This window comes from Rhodnius prolixus, unplaced genomic scaffold (genome assembly GCF_049639745.1).
Source record: "Rhodnius prolixus isolate KJV_2025 unplaced genomic scaffold, Rpr scaffold_7, whole genome shotgun sequence".
Classification (NCBI taxonomy): domain Eukaryota; kingdom Metazoa; phylum Arthropoda; class Insecta; order Hemiptera; family Reduviidae; genus Rhodnius; species Rhodnius prolixus.
Window position 1 is genome coordinate 26901155 of NW_027411582.1, and position 26037 is coordinate 26927191.

Genomic DNA, 26037 nt, shown 5'->3' on the forward strand with positions numbered 1-26037 from the left:
TAAAAAAGGCATTTATCGCTGGGTGGGTGACTAAAGCCATCGTTGAAACGAGACGAATTATCAATTTTAAACATTACATTTTTGAGTTATGCTGACCACTCACACTAATTAGGGAAAACCTTTTTTTGGGGAGATTCAGAGAAACTCAAAATGGATATTTTCTTTGAAAATTCAAAATCGATAATTTGGACGATTGCTAACAGTATGTTCACTTAGTAAGTATGAGAAAGTAAAAAATAAATATGTACATTAAATTAAATGTAATAAATTCCTATTAAAGAAAACGTGTTTTAATTCATTGTCACTATCATAATTTAAATATTTCTTAAGCATGTCAGGAAATAAGTATTGGTTTAAATTGAAACATCTCATGATAGTCTATTATTGTAATGAACTGTTCATCTAAAATTAGAACACTCATTGTCAACTTCAATACGCAATATAACGCGTTTTACAAGCACTGTCTTATTAAACAAGGTTCTCAATATTTATTACCAAGGTAAATAATTATGATTATACATTTGACATTGAAGTCAAAAAAGTGTTAATAAATGAAATAGATAAAATATTTGCGAAGTGTCCATACATAAGTAATCATATTCCTGCTCTACTGCCTTAATGGTCTGAGGTTTTACTTTTAAAATATTTATTTCTGACAAAAAAAGCTTGGGTCGATAACGTAATGTCAATACTTTCTGATTAAATACTTTTTATTTATATAAGTATTGTCAGTCAACTATTTTAGTAAGTAATACAAGGTTATTAGAATAAGAAGGAAATGTTATGTATATTGTGTTTCCACATCCCCACTCATCCATACAATATGCAGATTCAAAATAGAGAATCTTAGAAAAAGATATTATAACTTTGTAATACACGGATATTTCTTAGTTGCTTCTTTTTTTTAATGATCCAACAATTCTCAAATTAGGACCAAGATTGCGAATTACTCACATTAGTTAACATTCTGTTCTCAGGAGGCAAAATAATATACGCAGATTTCAATATGAAATTGATATAATCTTTATAAATCCACACTAAGAGTGTGTTTTATGAATGATTGAACTGTCTACCTGTACTATTACTTGTCAATCACATTTTGACCTTTAACATGAAATATTGGTGTAAGCATTTTGAATGTAAAAGTGCCTTCTATAATTTTTATACTCATAAATATTCATTGAACTGCAACAATGTTATAGAAATTTTGATGTAAATAAAATTTCAATAAACAACCTTAAGATAGTAAGATCAGTTCATTAAAAAGATAACGTTTTACCTTGGATAAAGATACTTCTAAATTGGGCACCTAGATTAAAACGCAGAGATCCTGGGTTCGAATCCTGCTGCTAACCTTTAGATTTACTCTACCTAAGAGCTGCTTATAGCTCATTGTCCAGTGATGGAACTGTTCAGAGAACGACTGTGCACTAAAAAAGATTCCAGACAATAATGAGCTCAGATGTTGACATGCCTTAAATAAATAATAGATAATTTTTTTTTGTGATAGATAAGCTGAAGTTATTTAATAAAAGTAGAATTATTATATAGCTCATGAATAGGTACTCCTGTAGTAACAGTTTTATCCTGAACATCAACTAGATATTATCACCTTTTAATTTAGGCAATTAAATTAGCAATTTTTCAAGTAAAGCTAGTTCTAAAAAGATCTATTTACTCAAAGTTTTTAGAGAAAATAATGAGGTGAGAATGCCTTCCTCATGAAATAGTTTTAATATGGAATATCCGACTATGAAATGGGAGATCCCCAGTACGAATCCTGCTAGTAGCTACTTTTTATTTATTGGAAAAAATGTTAACAGTAAAGTATGTGCTTCCGTCCCGTACAAAGCACCTGATTTGGCAAATGGACTTTAATTCACACCAGTAATAATAATCTAGTATAAACCATTAAATTCTATTAACAATATTCTCAAGAATCTAACTTACAAAATTTTCTTTAAATTACAATCATTTCAGTAGTTACAGTAAATTATTCCCAACATTATGCAGTTTTTAAAACCGTGCATTACTCTGAAACGTAAACTTAACGGGGAGCTTACTTCAGCCTCTCCTAAGAAATTCTACCAAAACGACTTTTTATAGAAAAGTGTTAAATAAATGTATGCGTTTATAGACAAAACTAGGAATACCTTTTTAGAAAATCTTAAAAAAGAACACAACCCATTTTGTAAAGAAGTATTACTGGTTGAAGTATTTCGTCTAAACACAGAATTTTGACGTTCAATTTTGACTCTTCTTAATATTAAACAAGAGATATGTCAGCAAATTACCCAAAAATAACATATTAGAGGGAATCTATCCTCTTCCTTCCTCAGAAAATTACTTTAAAAATCTTTTTCTCTGACTTAAGGGATCTCAAAAGAAGTATTCTTGTACAATTAAACCAAAGAGGATTACTTTTCTAAGAGAATTTATGTGTTGCTGTAATTATATTATTTAATTGATCTTACACAATATAAGGAAGTTGATAATTACTGGACTACATTGTTCAAATGTAAGAACTAGAAGAAAAAAAGTTAATGGTTGCCTTATCTTACATTTTTTCTATTAACCTTGAGAAATTAGATCTTACGAAGTAGTCTTAATTGAAAAATAACTGTCCTAAATTAAAAGATTCCTACACAACTCTAATTCAGAAAGAATAAGAAGAAAAAAGTATTACATTGCATTCATATACTACATATTAATTCAATAAGTTCAGATTATCTTTTAAGTTTTTATGGGCTTGTAAAAAGATAAATTTGGCTCGTTAAGTTTCCACAGTTTTCTATGAATGATGGGGGAGCTTTCGAGTTTATTTTAAATAATTACAGAATGAAAAGTAAATTTAAAGAAAACAAGAGAGAGGAACCATATTCAAATATTATAATTTTTTTATGTATATAAACATAAAATAAATGGCTCTCCAAGGACATACTTATAAATTGCAACTATCAGCATTCCATCTAGTAAACAAATATTTAAAAATATACTTTTACTTCCTGAAATTGGTTTAGGCAATTATGATGCAACTTTTATAAGCGATATCTTACTCGTTAAGGCTTTTTTTTTTACGCTAATAGTCAATAATAGTACAAGGCCATTTTTGCCTGGCTTCAATAGTAGAAAGTGGAATTAATACAATAATAAATATTGAAGATAACGTCAATGAATAAGTTTGGTAATTCTCCTCAGCTGGTATTTTTTATACTGAAAAATATGTATAATAAAAATCCCTTGGTTTTACTTTATGAACAAACATTCTAGCAAAATTTTACAGGATATCAAAAAAATATTTCTATTCTTTCAATTCATTTTCTAAAATGTAACTCATGCAGGCCCAGTTTTATAAATATTGAACCAGTTTGGTAGATTTCTCTCCTTAATGTTCTTATTAACGATGTACTACTTTCGCATTAATGTCTAGACAGGAAATTATTTGCTGCTAAATATTAACAAAAAAAAATAAGGCTCATTCATTTTAATTTAAGAGTAATAATGCCTACTTTCTAAAGTGAGTTGATACCAATTTATTGCTTTGTGATGGGCCATTTCAAATGATTGCAAAGTTTTCATTTTTATCCCTCGATTTTTCTTTATATTTTTAAATTTTCACCTGTATCTTAGGGGACATTGGAGACAGGAGACGGCTCTTATACTGTTAACCATCTATCTATTAACATTAAGTTTAGAGTCTCCAGGAAATGAAAATGCAGGGCAGCGAATACACTTAAAAGCCGAACTTTAAGCCCAATGCATTAACACTTCCCTCTACATCATCTTAAATGAATTTAATTCTGAATTATTCAATTACAAAAGACTGAGGAAAATGATATTTGATAACTTTTATGTGCAGTTGCTAATTGAGAAAAATCAAAGTAAACTTCAAAGGGCAAATTTTACTGGCGCTTTCATTTAGAAATCAACAGACGTTTAGAATGATAAATAAATTAGCCAGATGTTGGTCAGCTAAATAAAGCAACTGGCAAATGATATAGATTAAACAAAAAAAAAAGAAAAGAAATATAAATTAACTAACCTGGGTCCAATGCAATCAGCCACATAACTTTAAGAGAGAGGTGGACTTCACTTTCAGTTTTGAAAATAGATATTAAGTATCATAACGTCCTTTCAAATGCACCTTTGCAAATTAAGACTTCAATCACTCCTTACATACACGTTCATCCAGTTCCTTCTACTTTACAGTCATAAGACAGTCACAGATGCCATTAAAAAGGCAGTCATCGTTACTTTTGTATCTCTGCGTTCTACACTTAAAGTTACTTAGCAAGCCTAAATCCTGGAGTTCTAATCAAAATCCTAATCTTTGGATCACTTGGAAGACTCTATCATTCCATCCATTAAGCCAGTGATTTTCAAAATTTTTCTTGTCAAGGCTCGCTACCGCTGACAAGAAATCTTTACCACCTAACCTGTATGAAGTGGATATATTAGTAATTAATTAATAATAGCGTTAGTAACAGAAATTAAGCATGCCTTATTATAATGCCATTATATTGTTTTGGAATTACCTCTTGCCGTTGGTACCCATACAAGTAATGAAAACAAAATAAAAAATTCTTACAGTTGATTTGTATTTTTAAACATTTTGTTTTTAATTTTAGTTTTATAATTTGATTAATACACTGTTTTAATGTTATTAGTTGGTGGTTGTCAGCTTTAACCTATTGAGAAATAGCCAGATTGTGAGAAAAATAGTCATTTCAATGTTCAGCAAAGTCAGTACGATATAGATTGCCAAAATTTCTGTATAGTATTTAGTAAAATAAATTGTCACGCTCCCAATATTTTCAATTAAACTTTACCTATCCTTAAAACACAATTGATCACTAAACAATGTACTTATTTTATAAAGTTCTTAACTGAAACATTCATAATTTATGTATGTATTATATTAAAACTTTATAAACTGTATAATTATATAAATAATTCAGGCATTCGAATTTCTCAATGTACATACATTGCTTAGTTTATAGTCTAATGAGGCACCTTTAATGTAATGTTTCCAATCAGTGACTGTTAGTACTTATAAAAGAGATATTTCTTTTTAATTCTGAAGCCCCTTGCGATTATCGTGCTTCATATCACACTATTTCATTCGTATTCGGTCAATTTGGTTTGACCCCTTGGAACCTATGGATCCATTTTTTGTTTACCTTTTTTAAGTTATTTGGATCACCAAAATCTCCAATTCCATTTGGTATTATTTCAATAAATTTGCTCTCTTAATACCACTGCGTTCCATAAACTAGCTAATCTTACGGGCTAACCTCTAAAATCTAGTTCCTTTTATTTATTTATTTATTTATTTATTGTTATAGTGGTCTTGTTTGCACATTAACCATTACTTTATATGAGGGCTGGAAAAAACCAACACATTGGCATGAACAATTACAGTTGGCTCCTAGCGCCTCAATTTACCAATATGTTGGTGGAAAAAAACCAGCCCTATCTTTTCCAATATTCAATTTGAGGAATAGCGCAGCCTCTTTCCCTTCTTTCTTCGTCATGCCAGCCACTCTTCTACTACATTCTGCGTCGTGGCTTCCATGAGATAAGGATATCTTGAGCGCTGCGTACTGACATTCCTTCCTAGAACAACACAATGGTCTCTGAATGTGACTTCGTTATTTGATGTGAGCTTAGAGTGGTGTAATTAGTAGTGTAGTTATGATAGTACTTGTTTGAGTAATTAAGAACTAAAATCGCAACTATGGAGTTTAGCTGCATCCTATATTTTTATTTTATTCTCTCTAATGAATTTGTAAATAATTCGTAGCGCATCAGGATTCATTATAGCTAAAATACTTTTAGCGCTACAGGGAAATCGTACATGTGTTGCCAATTCCTTTAGCAACCAATTTCCTTTTTAACGTCCATTCAATATCTTTGATATCAAGTTCTCCACCTTAAACGTTTTAATGAGGCTTTGGGTCAAAAAATGTAACATTTTTGCTTTTACCTATAAACATGTAGTCTATCAGAAAAAATAATCGGTTAATAGTGGCGGGGTCATTTTGAGGTGACAGAAAAGGAATCAGGGTTATCATGAAATGTAGACAGGTAGACTGTAAATTTAGAAATAAAAATGTTCTCACCAGAAATGATTTTGAGAAATAACAAAAGGTAGTAACCAGCATTTCTGTTAAAGACTACATCATCTTGAACTGCCTAGCCAAGGAACTAAAAAATCATTGACGTCTAAATAATAATGACTGATATATTCCATAGCAGATAGACTAGATGTTTCTTGTCTTTTGGCACCACGTTGGCTTCATGACTCAAAAGAAACTGTCGGCGGCTCTTGAAAGTGGACAAAAATAGTATATTAAAAAAAGTTTGCAATACTATACATAAATGTAAGGATTTCAGGAAAGAAAAAAAACACCGCTTTAGCCAAAGAGACAGATCTTTATTTCGGACCAGTACAATTTGGACATTACATTTTTTTTAAGGTTTTAATTATTATTAATTAATTATTAAATAAAAAAAAAGAAAATAAAAAAGAAAAAAAAAACAATACAAGAAGCCCACAGAGTTGTCACATTCCTGTGTACTTATGTTATTATAATCTATAAATTTTACCCATTTGGCAAAAAATAATAATAAAAGAATGGAAACCAAAAACTCGTCTCCATTGTTTTTAAAAATTTCTTTTATATATATATGCTTTTTTCCATTTCTTAATAATAAATTCACTTTTTCACCTTGAACACTCAAGAAAACTCACTAACAACTAATAATCTTAAATATAAATTATCTCTGTATCCATTTCTATTAAAATTACTTTCAATATAGTCTCTCTGATTTTTTTTTTTAATTTTTATTTATTTTTTAATAATTAGAAGAAGTTTGGGAATACCTTTATTGTGATTATTCATAAAAAGAAGTTTAAGTTCATTAAAGAAAAAAAAAACCTTTGTTTTGGACAATGTTGAACAAAAAAATAGTTCAAAAGAATCGTTTTTGTACAGCGTCCATTTTTTTTTTCTTATTAATTATTATTTATTATTACTTTACCAAAAACTTTATACAATAAAATAAAAAGTTTTTAATAATCTGTTAAAATTCTGTTACCTTCTCATAAAAATTCCTAATGCAACTTATTTTTTTCTAATTTTAATTTTTAATTATAAAGCGATAATCTAAATTTAATTAAACGGAAAATAAATAAAAAGTGATTTTTTTTAAGAAAAACATTCAAATTATTGTTTCATTCCTTTACTATCATTACTTTTTTTTTACGCTTAAAATATTCTCTAATCAAAAATATGACAATCGCAGCAAAAAGGGGAAAAAAGTAAAAACCCTGAACATCACAACTTTTAATCATTTATCTTACAAACTTTTATTGAAGAAACAGAAAACTAATTATTTTAGGGGTTAGGATTATTACTTAAAAATATTTTATTCAAGTTCTTTTTATTTATTATTATTTTTAAGAGGAGTAGCCAAGGGAACAGTTTTGTTAATTTGTAGAAAAGAATTTTTTTTTAAAAAAAAAAAACCTAAAATAGTGCCTTCCCTACTTCATTAAAATCTTAAATAAGCAAAAGAAACTGGCAAAGACGTTCTTAAAGTAAATAATTAACCATATGTCCATTTGTTTATTTTATTTTATTAAATCTATACTTAGAATTAAATTCAAAGACTGAATCTTATTATTATTATTTTTTGTTTTGTTTTATCTACTATAGATCTTAAATTACAAATTATTTCTTTTTCCGAAAATTACCAAAAAAATAAAAATAAAATAAAAGAAAAGAAAAAAGAATTAAGATCTATTATGGGAATAATAATAAAACAAAATTTTAAAAATCTTTGGGATAATGAAAGTCTTGGTACACTTAAAAAAATAATAATAATGATGATAAATGTAAATAATAGTAATAATTAATAATAGCTATCATACTTAAAATGAAACAAAAATGTCAAATAAATATTAATTTATGATTATTTTAAAATATAAACTAAACTTAGAACTGCATACCCATCCCGCTTAATAATTACTTTTTTAAAAAAAGTTTTCAATTTAAGACTAGCACCTCGTGTTAAATTATTTATTTTTATTTTAATTCTAACATAATTTAAAATAAACCCTAAAAAATTTGATACGAAAATAAAAAGAAAAAAAAATTAATGGAATTTAATGGGAGTAAAAAATATAAATTATATCTAATTCAAAATATAATGAACAAACTAAAAGTCATACCCTGAAAAGTTATTTAAACTTTAAATATATCTTTTTACATTACATCGTTCTTCCGAAATTTCAGTCTAGTCTTACTTAAACAAAAACAAAAATCACACATCCAAGGGTATGACTGCAAGAAATTTACGGGTTTTTAAATCAAAATTTTTTAAAAATACAAATATCAAAATTTATAATTCAAATTTAGACTCGGGATGAGTACACTTTTTGAGTAAATTTCTTATTTATTCACGTTTTTGTTTTAACTCTCTAGTTTTGAAAGCTAAACAAAAATTCAAGAATGTAAAAATAAACGCGATTGGTTTCGTTCAATTCTAGAAAAACAAATATCTGTTGTTTATTACACCGTTCAATATTTAAAAAAAATCAACACTATATAAAAATATTAAATCTAAAAATAATTTTAGTTTTTTTTGAAGTTATTGAGAAAAGTGGAAATGAAGTTTTTTTGCTAGTGGAAAAAGGTAAACAGAAAACAGAATTGGATGTCTCTCCGTTTTTTTTTTAAATCATTTTAGTTTTCGTGGTTCGCATTTATATTTGGACGACAGCAGGGTTTAATAATGACAATATTTATACAAAATTGAGAAATGATTTCAACCCTTATGCAAATTCTTTCATAGTTCTACGAAGGAACGATCATCTACAAACAAAATTTAAAATAATAATTAATACATGATATAGAGTTTTCTAAATAACTGAACCAAAACACAATAATTTTACCTCTGAGGTAATTGTACGTAGTAATTATTTTGATAAACAGACAACTTTTAAAGACCACTGAGGAACGCTCTATGCGAATTTGAAAGGGAACACTTATTAATTGGTAAGGTGAGGAAGAATGGTTGGTTAACATGAGAAAAGTAAGGCTTTTATGTAACCAACACCTGAAAAAAAAACCTGTTCTTCCAAAGGACTTAAAACGCCACTCTCTTGATTTACGCCCAGTATATGTAATTTGCAGTAAAAATTAAAGGGAACAAGATGCGTTAACTTTGCAAAATAATCACATAAAATTAGTACATTCATTAGTCAAAGAACATTGCATCTGCCAATGTTTACTTTCTTGCATTAACACTTAGCAATTTTGCTTTTTAGAAGTTACAGAAATGTTTAAAGCCTCCGGCAAAGATTTTTCTTTGTTCGTACTTCGGATAAATTCCTAGTTTCTAATTTGTGGAATAAAAAACGGATGACATCCCTGATTGTTTTCATTAGTTTTAGCATTGAATTTATTTATTTATTTAATCTATTTTTCAAAACAAAGCAGATCTTTTCTTTTATTTATAGCCAAAGAAGAGTTGTGAGAGAAGTAATAGAAAATTATAATATTATGAATATTTCTTTCTTTCTTTTTAAATATTTATTATACATTGAACACTTAACTACCTTGTCGGATGTAAACTACATTGTTATGTATAAAAATAATTATAATAAAATTTGCTATAATTATTAATCATATGTTTATAGTTTTAACTTACTTTCTCTTTAAATAGTGTAAAAAAATTCTTTTTTTTTTTAATTGATGTATCAAAAAAGTTTTTTAATATTAAATTTACTAAAGTCAAAAATTTTATTTTATTCTTATTACTTTCATAAAAAAAGGAATATTTATTAAAACTTTTTATTTTATTTTTTCATAGTAAGGCCTATTATTTATTTTTAATTTTTAAAGTTCTTACATTTTTTTGTGATTTTTAAAACCACTAACAAAACTATTTTATAGGAAATGAAGGGTAATTCTTTTGAAGGTGGAGGTAGTTGTTTTATTTCATGTTTTTACAGTACTAAATAGGCAAGCAATTCAGTTTTTGTTTTAGAAAGAAAAAAATATCAAAAAAAAAGAAGTAATAATAATGAAAATGGTTACTTGCACGTTTCAGTTAAATTGTTCAGTTTTTAATAATGAGTGTAATAATAATTGTGATACATATATTTATATTGTCATACCTGATGAACAGTAGAAGCTACAGAGAATAGTGGTACAGGTTTCTAACTTCTAGACCTCAGATTATATAGAGCAGGTTCTTTGAATCGAAAATGGCTAACTTAAAAATAATAAAACTATTCTTGCTTTTAGCTTGGGCTCTTCATCACATGAACAAGATCATCGCTATTTCTTCAACTTATAAGGGGACGCCAAAAGTGAGGGTTTTTTTTTTTTTTGTACACCTAGCCGAGTTGTCTTAAATGTGATTCCATCGACAATCCTCCCTTCATTGCGTCCGTCTCTTTCTCTCTCAAAATTTCACAAGTATCTCTTTGTGATGTCCTGGGAGACAGTTATCAAATCAAAGTAATGTGATAAATTGATTTAGGTGAACTTTCAGCTTCCAAACATTTTGATTCAGTTTGATCAAATCATTTCATCTTTTATTATAGCCAAATCTGCCATAATTAATCATTCTTATTCTCTGCTTCCTTAAAAAAGTAACAATCTAAAAAAAGTACTGAAGTTTTCAAAATGTTAAATATCTTTCTAAACTTAATTTTTTTCTTTTTTAAATGACACATCACTTGCCCAGTACTTTTTTTCATTATTTTTCTTTCTTTTTTTTAATTAAGAAAAATGATTCCGCTTATTGCCTTTTTCTTGCACATTTCAACATCTTTAACGATATCTGGAGCCTAAATATTGCCTTTTCTCTGTCTCAAAGAAAGCACTAAAAGAAGTTATGACTTTGTAGAAAGTGTTATTTTTCTATAGATTTCTACAAAGACTCGGAAATTACATTAGAAGCTTGCTTTTTGTAACAGGTGAAATGAAGAGATTCGCACTTCCTAAAAAAAAACAACAGAAACTAAGAAAAACAGAGTACTAAACAAATATTCTAATGAAAGTACTTTTTTAGAAAGAAGTTGGTTCAGATTCTCAACAACAGCAGGTAACTTGAAACTCTACGAAGCAGTATGAATGGTCCTTATCAAGACGAAGATTCTACCAAAGCACTCACTTTAATGAGATGAATAGGAACAATAAGTAATAAGCAATAAACACAACCTCCTGGCTGGCTACAGAAATGGACTTCTGATGGTGCGAGGTTAAGAATGGAGAGGGGATCGCAAGGGACGAAAAACAGCTGATGCTAATCCCAAAAACTGCTGATGCTAACCCCAAAAACAGCTGATGCTATCCCCAAAAACAGCTGATGCTAACCACAAAAACAGCTGATGCTAACCACAAAAACAGCTGATGCTAACCACAAAAACAGCTGATGCTAACCACAAAAACACTGGAGAAGTTGAGGAAAAACAATGTTTGGTATAATAATAATAATAATAAACAAATTATATTCATTGTAGCAGATAAATCCATCAAAATTTCAAATTGTAGGTTGGCATATAAGGGTATAACATTCTCTTTATAACATTAAGAATGGTGTGCCTACTTTTACGGCATTTCGTTCATAGCTGCATGTGGGACCATTAAAAATACCCCACAATCTTTTGGTGAATATAGAAAAAAATTCCAGATTTGACAAATGAAACGATGAATCCACTTCAAAAAGTAGATTTTAAAGAAAACACAATAATGTTATGATCATTAACAAACAGTCCTAATGTTTTAATTTGTTTTTTGTGTTTATGGCGAAACTCCAAACACTATTTAGAAAACTATTTTGTGATAGAAATAAGAGAAGAATGCTCATATATAAAAACCTCACAATTTAACCAATCTTAAGTGTACAGCTCTTATAAACTAATGTAACGTTTAAGAAACTCGCTTGTTTTATCGTTTCATCTTTGAGAAAATTATTATAAATCATGAGAAAATAAAACAATATTAAAAAATAAAAATAGAACCCTAATTAAAAAAATATATTGCACCTAAAATAATTAAAAAAGAAATAAATAACAAAATTAATTTCCTAATTATGTGAACAATCATTAAATGAATATGGTCTCAAAAAATAAAAATTTAGAAAATTTTAGGGGAAAATGTAATAAGGGCCTAAACCAAATGGAAAAATTTATGGCTTTAACTAAAATTAAAAATATTTTTGTTCATTTTCTCTCTTTAAAAAAGGTCACGTCTATTTTCTAAGGAATGATTCTGTTATCACTTTTTTTATATTATATAATATATTCATTGAATAAGTTTCTTATACACTTTTTTAAAAATTTATTTCCAAGTAAAAAAATATATATAATACGTATATTTTATTAAATTTCTTACTTTAAAATTTCATCATTTTGTTTTTTGTCGAAATACAAGAATAAATTGGAAAATAACAGAAAACAAAGATCTTACTAGATTTTTTTGTTTCCTTCTTTTGAAGAGAACATTTTTTTGGTTAACATAGTCTAAGAATTATGATTTAATGTCCTAATATTTGTAATTTCATTTTAAATAATCTTTTCGATAAATACTGAATAAATAAGCTTTTTTGTTTTAACACGAAATATGCATCATCAATTCACTGTTTTTATCTATTTTTTGAAGGGGGTCTTTGAATTAAGTACAAAAAACTCTTTGAACGAGATTTGATTGGTAAATAGCTTTTGAAAAATATTTTTACAGATGGTGACCAGGAAAAGTTTTAAAAAATCACCATAGTTATGGAAAGAAACAGAATTATTTGAATAACACACTTAGCTGAGTCAGGGACATAGGGCAAGTGACGATTGGAACTGGAAGATGTATCCAAACTTGAATGATTTTCTAAATCATTGTCCCAATCCATTACAACAGTATTTTAAGTGGCCAACACGTTGTTATTGTAATCAACAGCTAATTCGTCTTCAAGAATGCAGTACACTGTTCTGTAAAGATTTTTTAAATAGCTTGCACAGTAATTAGTTCGGCAAATTTACAACGGGCCAGTTCTTTTCAAAAAATGTTAATTTATTTTTATTTTGCTAAGCATTAATACATTTATGATTATGATGGTAATTTCTGAATAATTTTACAGTTTCCCGATGGCAATGACCCCTTTAGGATGCAACAAATAAATGTGAAATATTAGGATTTGGTGAACACCATCTTACCTCAAACAATGAATGAATCTAATGCGCTTCTTTTTTTTTTTGCTCACATTGAGAGGCTAGTTTTATGACGCATCTTCAGAAGTAAATTTATAATTTATTATTAGTGATTTATAACATATTTCAGCATTGTTTTTACCAAAAATCTTCCGAGGATGAATGCTGACAACAAATAATAAGAAATATTTCGCGCATAAAAATAACTAAACTCGAAATTAACAAGCACTACTTTTATGCATTAAAATGAGCGTATAAAATAATAAGAACATTTTTGGAACACATATTGAAAGTAACAAAACTGAATTGTAGGACTTAAATAAAAAAATTCCGATTTCTCGTACTCCCTTTACTTATTGGTTAAAATTACAAAAATTAAGACAATATTTTACAAAATTTAGACAATATATAACCAAATTTTTGTTTTTCTACTTCCCCTTTGTTTTCTGAAAGGGAAAAATGAAAAATAAATAAAAACTAGTGGAGGAAATAAAACGAATTCCCCCAAAATTTAAATATATTTATCCATTAAAGTTTTTGTTTTACTTAAACATAAAAACGACACAAAAAACTACCTCCCTGTAAAACCCGTTCTAAGTTCTAGATTTTTTTCTAGAATCTAAAAGAAATAGAAATCTATATATTTTAGTTAAACAAAATTAAGAGTTAAACAAAATTAAGAGTTAAACAAAATTCGTTCATAGCTGCTGACTAAATTATTTTTTCTGATTCAATTTATGTTTTATTTTAGTTCAACTTTTTTTTTTTACTTACAAAAATTGAGCTTAAGTTTTTTATTTCACAAAAAAACGAAACGTTGATTTCTCTAATTTGTAAATCTGGGAGTTTTTAAAAATGGGACTTCAGAAAACCGTTATAATTGGAGGAAGAATAAGGGGTAAATGAAATCATAGAAAATGAATTCCAAGTAATTAACTACTGGTAGTTAAAGAAAACCATAAAATAATTTATTAAGTTATGATATTGATTCCAAATTCATTTTCTGTTAATGCTGCTTGCTGCTTTACTAACCTAATCACGTAATTATGTTAATCAATAATTATTTTTAAAACTATTTTTAATATTTGTTTTTTGTTTTTTAAATCATATATATAAAGAAATAGAACCTTATAAAAGGGTGCCCTGGCCAAAAAATGCCAATTCAAAATAATATTTGGAAATGCTTAGAGAATCAAAATTCTTTCAGTAGATTTTAGAACTCAGTGAGCGTAAAAATAAAGACATATTTTTTTGTATTTCCTTTTAATTTTACTTTCTTAAGCGTTCGACCAATTTCCATTATGTCAAATTGAAGTGCGCTGAAACCCTTTAAACGCTTCACACAAGTGAGCGAATCACGGATTACAAAGGCATAATCACCCAATCTATGCTGCTGCAACGCTTTAATGGGCCAAAAACTATTTAAGCTCGTCCACAAGGGGAGAAAGACAAAAAATACTTTTGCTACAAAAATAATAATAAAAAAAAAACGCATTGCAAGGGGATGCAAGCACCCAGGCTTTTTTTTGAAGCGGATGCACTTTGGAGCATTGATAAATTGATCCATCAGGCCGACACCTTTTTGCCTTATCATAATAACCTAAGAGTTTATCTAGTATGGATTTCTTTTTATCAGCCTCTTGCGACGTCCATGACTTTGGTGTAGAAGAATGGATGATGACTTGAAATGAAAAATGGGTTAACATATGCTAACATGGTTCAATAAATTGAGTATACCGCCAGCCTAATCAACCAAAACACACAAATTACAATATTTTGTAATGAGTTTTAATATGTAAAGTCCCCCCCTTTTTTTTAAAATTCGACTGAAGGCAGAGAGACGTTCGAGTGATTTTGCACATATTTTAAGAAAACCACGTGGTTTGTTCAAGAAGATTTTAATCATTTTATTTTCTAAGACCTATCTGATCAAGTTAGTATTATATTTTACTTATAGAAAGAACTTGGAAAACGCTCACAACAGTTCAGGTTACAATAATGAATTCTGCTAACTCACTAACCATTTCGAAAATTCTTCAAATTATGACACATTAATTTATGACAACACCCTTTAGGAGAAATAGTTTGAATTTTGTTTCTCGTTTTTCTAGTGTACATTAAATATAATAGAAATATACATAAAAAAACAAATTAACAAAAAAAGATGTGTATTTTTGTCTACTATGTACCCATAAGAAATAATTTGTTTAAAAATAATTTATAAATATGTTTTTTTTTTTTACAAGAACAAAAACATACACTAAATCAGACTTGTAAAACAAGAAATTTGAAATATATTAACCGTTCCGCCGCATACATTTCATTTATTTTAAATTCCTCTTTACTATATATATATAAATTTATTCGTTAAGGGAGGCCCAGGTAAAGGGAAGGATTTTTTTTTTAAATAATTTTCTCTTTAAAGAAAGGAAATAGAGAAGGGATATTTTAATCAAGGTTGGTTTGGCTCGTAAACAAAATAATTCGAAAAAATAAAATTAAACAAAACAAAAATTTAAAAACACAATTCGAAAACGAGCCAAAAATATGAATTATTTTTTTTTCTTTTCTTACCTAAACCTTACTTATATATTAAATTTAATATTTTCAATAAATCTAGATTTCTTTTTTTTTTCCTAAATATTTAAATCTTATTTTACTTAACAATAAAATTACATTATTATGTAAAATTACATTTCTAAGAAAAATCTATTTCTTACAGTAATTTTTTTTTTGCAAATAAAAAAAACTAATTTAATTTTATTAAACTACAGTTTTTCATTTCCACCAAACACTCTTCCGTTTTTGTTTTCTTTAATGGAAAAAATAACAAGAAAAAATAAATTAAGAAAAGTCGATTTTGGAAAAATCTAAAAAACGAAAAATTATAGCTACCAAAATCTTTAGAGCTTTAATTCTTTTTATACATAATTTTTATTTTTTACTTTTTTTTTTATTTTTGGTTTTGTACAAAAATATTAATAATTACTTCTTCTTTTTTAAGTGCAAAGATGAAGGTAATAAAAATTTTGGTTTTATTCTTCACTTTTAATAATTAAAAAAATGATACATAAAAAAGTCTACTTAACAGTTTTTTTGAGTTTATTCGCGGTTATTTTTGTTACAAAGAAAAAAAAATATATATATGTTTTTTAAAATTGTTTTTCCATTTCTTGTTAATTTATTTCTAAGCCCTACAAATTTTTACTATGAACTAGCACAAAGTACGAACACTCACATATAAATTTTTGTTTTTACAATTTCATTTTGCAATGTTCATTGAAGAAAAAAAATAGAAAAAAAAATTATACAAAGTGAACAAAATAACAATTTACGCTGGAAATAGTGATTTTAAAGGGAATTTCTGTTTAATAATAACAATATAAGCCAATTAAAGAATATTAGTTGATCAAAATAAATAATAAATCTCTAAAGTTCAATTATGATTTCAAAAACAAATTATTAAAACGTCCAATGCTACATCAAAAGGGCTAGCAAGTTATTTTGGAAAATATGGAAAATTATTATTAATAAAGCCAGGAATTATACATTTCATTTTTTTATTTTTAAATCAAATCAGATGGAGCATATATTTGAATTAATTGAGAAATAAATAATTAATTAATGGAAACAATTACTAACAACAGGTCGGATAAATTCATATAACGCTGAGTACAATACGTACTGCGATAACTTAAGGTTTTACTTGGCCATTTTTTTTATCCTTTGAGGCGAACTTATTGTTACCAGTAATCCAAAGTATCTTCTGCTTCAATCTTAGCTTCATAAACAGTTATTGGAGTTAATGATGTAAGCGCACCACCTTAACATTTGTCAATAAATGCATATACAAGGGTTTCCCGTTCTTGAATAATAAACGCGGTTTTTCTTTTTAATCCTTCCGTTTATACCGTTCAAAATCCTACCGTTTAAATATAATACTGGTTTAAATTTATAACCATGATTAAATGTAAGTAATAATTGTCAATAAATTCCAAAAGGAGCTATATTATTCTGAATGTAGCATACGATAGTTCCCATGTGAGATTCAAAATGTGCCCTTTGATGGGCTACTACTATCTTTGACTTGAATTTTTAATGAAAACAATAAAATAAATAATTAAGTAAAATTTGACAGATTCTGAAACTTCTTAGTGAGAATATTAACAGAAAAAGGGCAATAATGAGACTCCATGAAAGAATTAATGCCGAGATATGCGCAGAAATAAGGATATCTTAAAATATTCCTGGAAGGATTAATCTTTGAATTAGTTGTTTGATAAAGATCAAAAAGATAGAGCAGAATAGCACAGTATTCAAGATGATTCTCGATAGCCCAAACTATAAAAAAGATAGAGCAGAATAGCACAGTATTCAAGATGATTCTCGATAGCCCAAACTATAAAAAAAAGAATTAGGCTATATTGTACGTATTCTGAGTTCCCTCTTTGCAATTAGCCCACAAAAAGCTAATGTAAAAAATATTCGGAATTTTATGGTTATCAAAAATTCAATTTGAGGAATAGGTTTTGTCGACCGTTGCCTGAGTCAACCTTTTTTGAAAACAAATTTCTTCAGTTAAATTTTAACCTAAGAACAATCACAAAGTGTATGAAGTGAACAAATTAAATCTTCTTACCTCTCAACTAAATGCCACTAAACTACCTGGAGCAAGTTGTATTAAGTGTAACTTTAACCAATCCACACACTCCAATTACATGATAGATATTTTTTAAACTGTAAAATGGGTAGGTGCTTTTGATTTACAATTTCAAATCATAGAGTACTTAGAGAGTTGAAAATTTGTGGAAATTGAGCCTAAACCAGAAAACTTTAAAAGGATAAACGGATTATGGTTTTTTTTTTTGGATGATCTTCAAGGATGTGGGCATTACTTAAAAGGAGCAACACACGGTGGGTTAGCTTGCAAAAAGCTTTACCTTTACAAGAATCATAAAAGAATTAAATTCATTAAGGACGAATTTATCAAATTTTACAGTTAAATTATTAACTAATCAGTAAGTTTTCAAAAAAAAATTATTCAATAATTTCAACTTTCAGAGATTACACGATTTCAAATAAAAAATAAAAATAAAATGAATTAATCATTTAATCAGAAGAAAAGCACAGTTCCCACTATACTGTATTCTCCAAACATTGTGAAGGTTATTATTGAAACCTGGGCTGTCAGGTGTAACAACAAAAAAAATTACATATTTATCACTGAAACCAATTTTGAATTTGAATTTTATGAGAAGTTTTCTTTCTTTCTTTTTTTCTTGTTTCTCTAATAAAAACAAGTAAACACAAAAGGTTGAACCACGAAATTCTGTCTTAACCAAAAAAGTAATATAAATAAATGAGAGTGGAGATATTCGTGGCCCAATTATTTTACTTTTTTTTTTTTTTTTTTAATTTAACCAATAATATATGCCATTAAAAACATATACATCTTGCTATAGCACTTTAAAAACTGTATTTATGAATATCACGTTATTTTATACATTTTTTTTTTGTTTTTATCGCACGACTGGTTAGTTTGTGGTAGTCACGCAAAAATATGGGGAAGGGGGGAAAATATGATAAAAGGAAAGCGCACAATTCCTTCCAAAAACTGTCAACAAATAAACCAAAAATAAAAAAAATATAGTTAATTTAAATTAAAAAAAAAAAAAATTAAACAATATAAACTTTTTTATACATTTAACAACTCAGTATTTCAAAAAAAGACAAAAAACTTAATTCTATGAAAATGTTTTCATTTTATCATTTCATTCATTAACTAAGCGCTACAATTTTTTTTTTTTAATTTTTTTTTTAATTAATTTTTTGTTTTTAACTACAAAACTACTTCATCTACTCAAAGTTGTTTTCTTTTTTCTTTAGCAAAAACCATGAAAGGGAAAAAATTGTTTGTCTTCATTTTTATTTTTTTTAAATAAATTATTGGATTAAGTCATCCATTTGTAGGACATTAGAAGTTCTTAAAAAAAGAAAACGAGATTTAAGATTGCAAGATTTGGGTAAATTGAAATTTGATTCGTTTTGTAAATGGACATGGTTCACGATGAACGTTTGACTTTTTTTTTTGGGGGGGGGGGGCTAACAGTGACCCAAATTAGTGGTAATGTAAAGTGAAATAAACCATTCACAGGGGCGGAAACCAATGAACCAAAAAAAAAAGGGCTGCGATTGGTTCACCCAGCCTTTACATTAAAACTCTCCCACGTATCTACCAATTACAACTTACAAGATATCTCGCACAAAGAGTGAAAAATCTCAGTGCATCCAAAAATTATTTTTTTTTTTTTAGTTTCACAAGACACACAATTCATCAATGTCTTTCCAACAAAATCTAAACAAATCAACTGATTTTCTCAGTAATTATTATCAAGAATCTTTGGCTTGTGTTAACAATGACAATAAGCAAGGTCTTTCTTCACAGAAGCCTTACCCACTTACGAACGGAAAATTCAATTTACTGAAACCAAAAAAAAAGACGCGATCTAGAACACTTTCTAAAGTGTCACAGATTTTCTTTCTAATGCCCATAAGATTTGCAAGAGCCAACACCATTATTTATGTTTTTCCATTTTCTCATTATATGAATCCAATGCTTAATAAATCTTATACTGGAAGAAAACAATTTTTTACCCTAAGTAGATTTTATTTTATCTTACGAACTACAAAAATCCTTAAATCTAAAAAAATTTTTTTTTCCCTTAAACCTAAAGAAAAAAACTAGCTATGATTTTCTTTTGTTTTTTTTTTAAATTAAACTTACTTTTATTTTTTCTTTTTTTAAATCATAACTGTACAAAATTTTCTTTTCTCTTTTTGTCTCGCTCTCATTTTTTCCTTATAGACAACATTCTAGTTTTATTTTTTTATATGTTTAATTTTAAAAACCGTCTAAAACAAGTTTTTATCTTTACATATCTTTTTAAGTTTGCTTACTTCTTTTTTTTTTTTTGAGAATGCTTTATTATATTCATTAAGTGTACAAGTGCTACGCGCAAAAGCTCAATATTTTTTTTTTTTTTTTGATTTACATCATTTTTTTTTTTTAACTACATTTCATCGTTCAAATAAAATTAGCGATTAGCTAACAATTTTATGCATGATTTACACAAGTTTATTTTTTCTTTGTTCTAACTGGTCGTTTTATTTTATTTTTCGAAAAAGGCGTTTTTTGTTTTTTTTTTAATTTTTGTTTTTAATATTTACAAACTTTAAATAAAAAACATTTTTTTTTATTCTTTTTATTTGAGCAAATTAAAAATTATTAGTGAACTATTTAAGATTTTTTTTTATTATTTAAAAAATAGAGAACTGCTTAGTTAGTTTCAAAGTAATTTTAAAAAAAAATTACTAGCCTACTATTATAGATTTTATTTGAGTTATTTTGTATTGTACAAGGAAAAATACAGATATTTTACTCATAAAAAGCTTAAATGCTAAATAATTCAGCTAGGTTACCAATAATTTTTTTTATCGTCAAGACAAGCTTAGAAATTTTGATTTTAAAAAAATCAAATATTTAAATTTCAACGGTTAAAGATTTTTCGCCTAAATTATACTTGAAAACATATTTAAAAAAAAATAAATAAAAATAAAAATTAAGACTGTATTTAGAAAAGATTTCCACCAAAAACAAAACATGCTCAAAATGCTCTAAAAAAAAAAAAAAAAAACTATAAAGTAGGCTACACAATTTTTTAGATTTTATTCCCTTTCAAACTAAGTAATGGTTCTAAGAGAAAACAAAACAACAATTTCTCATAATTTATATTTTTATCTCAAGTTATGGTTACAAAAAACAAAATCAGAAGTTATTATTCGTATTTCTGCAGTTTATTTTTTTGAAAACGAAAATTTTTTCGGCAGAAAATTTAATTTTTGCATTAAAAAAAACAATGATAATAATAAGCAATTTTATTTAAAGCCAGTGAATTATTATTTTTTTTTTAAATTACTTTTAAATATGATTTTTTTTTTTTGGTTTGTTTTGTTTATCAACACACACAAATTGTTTTAACTACACTTCTCACATTAAAAACATATATTTATATATTTTTTAATCATTTTTAAATGTTTCATTATAAAAAAATAGTTGGTAGTTTGCCCCCTGGTGCGGTAATTTCTTTTTTTTTAATCTATTTAATTTTATAATTTAGTGATTATAATTTTGTTTTTTATTACCGTTCACCCGGTGTTTTATTATTATTTTCTTTAGAAAGTATCAAAATAAACGATTTTTCTCTTGTTTTCCTCATTTTTTATATATCTATAATGTATATCATATATTTTATCAATTTCTTGTATGTCAACTGCACCTTTTTCCTACCTATTGTTTTATAATAAACTTTATTTTGGCACTTTTGTATATTTTAATTTACAAATTTTCTTAAAAGTTGGAACTTTTGTGTAATATAATAAGAAGGAAGTTATCGTCCATTTTTTTTTTTTAATTTAAGAAACCTCCCCAGTATCAAAAAACACGATTATTCAATTAATTATTGAAAAAATATTTCTAATGTGTTTCATCATGTTTATTTTTATACACATTCAACACTTATACCATTAAAAAACAAAAGATAAAATAAAAAAAAAAAATTTTAAATAAATAATGAAAAGAAGATCATTTAACTATTATGTGTAAACATTTATTTATAAATATTATGACCGCTACATCGTTCAAAATTTGGGATAGTCTATAAATTTTGTATTATTTACAAAATCAAAGAATTACATTCAATATTATTTAAGTCCTTTAATATTATTTTACAAATGATTTTTAAAGGTGATTTTTACTTTTTAGAGGAGTTGGATTAAGTGCAAAAATGATATCTTCCGAAGTTTTTTTTTGTTTTTTTAAAATATATCTACTTATTTTACTACAGTGAAGTTTTTAAAATACACTTTGGTTACTATTTTGTTTACTTTGGAAGACTGTTTTATTTTATTTTTCAAAAAATATACAATGATAATTTTTTTGTTTTTTTGAACTTTACTTCATGTAATTAAATACATAAATTTATGTATATTTGCATTTAATGAATTTTATAAATATTAACTGCCCTAAACGGGATTTTCTCGTTAATAAAAGTCATTACTGTACCAAAACAATGTCTTAAAACATGATAGTTTTAATGTAAAAATATCACCTTTTGATAGTTTAATTTTTTTCAGAATACAATTGTTTACTAGATTGATTTTTCGAGGCTCAATTATGTTCAAATTGAATACAGTTTGAAGTAATGAAAAAATCATCATACCTAAACACTTCAGTAAACTAACTCTTGAACGATGATTTTGTTAGGCTTTTTCCAAGACTGAAGTTCGAATCATATCCCTTCTAGGCCAATCGATTTTTGACTGCCCATTACGTTTTACCAATCACAAGTTAGTAGGAAGTAAGCAAGATCAGCAAAAGAGCAACCTCCGCGAGTAAGATAGGGTTTTTGGCAACCTCAGGATGTACCAACCTTACAACACAAAATAAAACTTTTATCTGACAGCCCAAAATTACATTTAGGACCTGGAAGAGATGGTTGATATGTACCAACCCATAGGGTGAACCATAAAAGAAAAAACCTGTTTGGCTTGGCAAGTAAAGTTTTTACCTCTTTTTCCAGACCAAATAATTAATATGGGCTTTCAAGTTCAAGAGTGGCTGTTGTAAGAAGTGGGAAGTTAGTTCAGGGATCTTTAAAAACATTTTTACAGGGTTTTACCCTAACAATATCAACGAAATTTCCAACAGTTTTCCACCATAAATAAGTTTAGGGATCAAAGCCAAAAGCGAATCAACCACGCCACAGTTGGGTTCATAAAAAGGCTTGTGATGGCGAGGGATGGTTGGTATCTCCTCTGCATGAATGAGTGAACTTAATTTGTACTCCGTTAAGATGAAATATCCATTTTCTGACAGAATTCAGGTTTTAGTAAACTAAAATTAAAAATTGTTATTCCATGTCCCATAATATGGGAGCAAAGAAATACGAAGATGTTACCGCTGCGAACATAACATTTTAATAAAGTTTAGGGCATAGAGATGGAAATATTAAGAGTTAGGAGTTTGGAGTCACAATAAATTCCATACTAAAGTATGGCACCGCCAAACAAGGAGTGCTAGAACTTAAGGAGAAGGCCAGAGTAAAAACTTTATAACTAGGTTAAATTGGGCCAGATCAACTAATGAAAATGACAAGAGAGGATGATGATACAGGATATCATCGAAAGTGTTACATATATTTTGACCCTCTTAGTGTTAGACATTAGGCCAGGAGCCACATTGGACTAGGTGGCTAGGGAAATGACAAGAGTAACTAAGAAAGATGGGTGTTACAGAGAGGACGATGAAGGCCCAGAATAGAGGAGAAGGATAAGGCTATGGTTCTTTTAATAACCGCAAAATGAAAACATAATCACAATCCTATGGCCACAAGACGTGAACAACATTCAAGTATTTTGTATTATTAAAATCAACACATAATTTAAAAAGAAGTAATAATACTCTTAAAAATTTTACATTAGAAGCTGAAATTTATCAATGCACCTGTATATATAAGTAGCGATGAACGTCAATTGGATACCCAAGAACAAAAGCTGCTGGGCGTGGAAAATAAAATTTGAACGTCACAAAATTTGATGTAAATACTAATTATAATTGAAGAAATCTATCACTTCAATTTGATTCAAACCATTTCTTCAGTTATTCCGTAAGTTAGGGCAGAGAATTTAAAGCTGCAAAGTAAAGGTACCAAAAGACATCAAAATACCGACTTTTTTATGTGCCTAACTTCAGCACCCCTAGACTAAAAACCATCGTATGTCGGAGGAAGATCGAGGAATTACATTTGTAAAGTATATAATTTTAAAAAATTGCACGCCTTTTGAAGCAAATTCAAGATTTAAATGCAGTGGGGCCTATGCACAAAAAGAGGGGACCATTCACCAAAAAAACTATCATGATTTTTCTTTTTTTTTAAGGGTTCCAGTTAATATGTTAAAAAACCCATATTTAACAGAACGAGTAATTTAAATTTTAAAAAACAAACTATTACACAGGATTCGCTTTCACCAAAAATAAAATTGGTGAATTTGTTGGCCTAATACTACAAAAAATTGTTAGAAAGAAAAAAATGCGAGTCTTTAGTTTAAAAATAAGAAATATATCAATCGATTTTAATGAGATTAAGATCTGATTTGTTTTTTTTTGTTATTTAATAATTATTTTAACGAAAATAAATTCATAAAAATTAAAAGAAAAAACGAAGAAGGTGCAGTTGACAGTTATTTACTTTAAGTAACAAGTGTATTTTTTATATTAATTTACTTTAAAATGATTTTTTTTTCTTTTATGAAGAAAAAAAGTTTGAAGAAATAAATAAATAATTTTCTTAAAAGTCTGAAATATCTACAAAAATTGCCAATGGATAAAAAGGGAGAAAAAGATTTCGTTCTTTTATTCATTATTTTTTAGAAGAACTAAGATATCTACTTATTTTTTTAAATTTTATTATTTTTTTTAAAGAGATATGAATTTTTTTTTTAAAAAACTTTTTTGAAAATACAGCTCTCAGGAATGCATTTTATTTTAAAAACTATGATAATAAATAACTGCAAGAAGGATAGAAGAAGCACTTGTTTACTTTTTACTTTTTTTTTTGAGTATGTCCTTTTTATCTTATCCGTATTGTTACAAGGTTAATTTCCATTATTATTTTGTTTTGTTTTAATGCCAATACACGATTCTCAAGTTCGAAGTGTTTTTGTAACTCTAAATAATCCACTAACTTGGAAAAAAAGAAAAAAACAAAATACCTTGGAAGTATTTTTGTCTTTTTTTTTTTTTCTTCTTCAAAAGATTGTCGTCATCATTTGGCTTTCTTTTTTTTTTACTTTTTTCTTTCTTTTCTTTTTGAAAATTACTAAACACTCCTGTGTGTATTATTTTTTTTTATTTTATTTTATATTTTAATGAGTACTGGTGATTTCTTTTTTTTAATTTTTTTTTCATGAAATCTTACCTTCATTTTGCATGAGTTACTTCGTTTTTTAATCAAAAAAAGAAAAGATTTTGATGCCTTCTTTTTTGAAGAAGTTCTTTTTTTTAAATTAATTACTGGGGAGGAACCAAAAAAAACTTTAATTTTTGTTTTGCTTTTTTAAGTTAAAGCGGTTAAATAAATTGAAGAAGACTAAGATGTGGAATTTAGAAGATTTAAAAGATAACAGAATATGAGACTAAGAAGGAAGTCAAAAAGAGATAGGGAAAAGATTTCTTTTGTTTTCTTTTTTAAAAGAAAGAAAAAAGAATCTTTTAAATATAAAGACCACACGAGATAAAGAATTATGTCACCATATGTTCTCTTGTCAATTTTTCATATTTTTTTTCTTTTCATAAATTGTAGCACACGTTTAGATAGTTCTACTTTTGTCCAGGCTGGTACTGGTACGTATCGTCCGGACTGGCGGTGTTAGAATTGTGCTCTGTCTCTGGTATCGGTACAGTGTGTATTATTGGTGGAGCTGGTCCATAATATGAATATGGTGCCGCTGGTGTTATATACTGAAACAAAACAAAAAAAAATAAAAATAAATAAATCGTGATTCATTAACTGTAAAAAAAAAAAATACCAGAAGGTATTTTCCTACCCAAGAAGGGTGTAATGACGGGGAATGCCTTGTTTCAGGGCTATTAAACTGGGCAAAAGATACTTCTTGTTGAAGCACTTTTACTATACTTAACTCACAAAATTGCACTGTATGCTTTGAAATACAGCTCCAGATGAGCGAGCATTTAGTAGCCC

The 26037-nt window shown here is 27.3% G+C and overlaps 1 protein-coding gene and 1 long non-coding RNA gene across 30 annotated transcripts in view; both read right to left on the minus strand.

Annotated features, from left to right (window-relative positions):
* Window positions 1-895: 895 nt before the first annotated feature.
* LOC141447261 (uncharacterized) lies at window positions 896-4430 on the minus strand. Its single transcript, XR_012454236.1, has 3 exons — window positions 4043-4430; window positions 1280-1430; window positions 896-1185 (listed from the first exon to the last, which is right to left on the minus strand). It is a non-coding gene; the product is annotated as an uncharacterized lncRNA (long non-coding RNA).
* Window positions 4431-6678: 2248 nt separating this feature from the next.
* shep (RNA binding motif single stranded interacting protein alan shepard) overlaps window positions 6679-26037 on the minus strand; it is a 392464-nt gene continuing 373105 nt past the window's right edge. For all 29 annotated transcript variants that reach the window (XM_074114614.1, XM_074114612.1, XM_074114613.1 and 26 more), the window contains one exon: window positions 6679-25796. In XM_074114614.1, coding sequence (XP_073970715.1) covers window positions 25656-25796 — 141 coding nt within the window. In that variant the 3' untranslated portion in view covers window positions 6679-25655. The remainder of the gene's footprint in view (window positions 25797-26037) is intronic.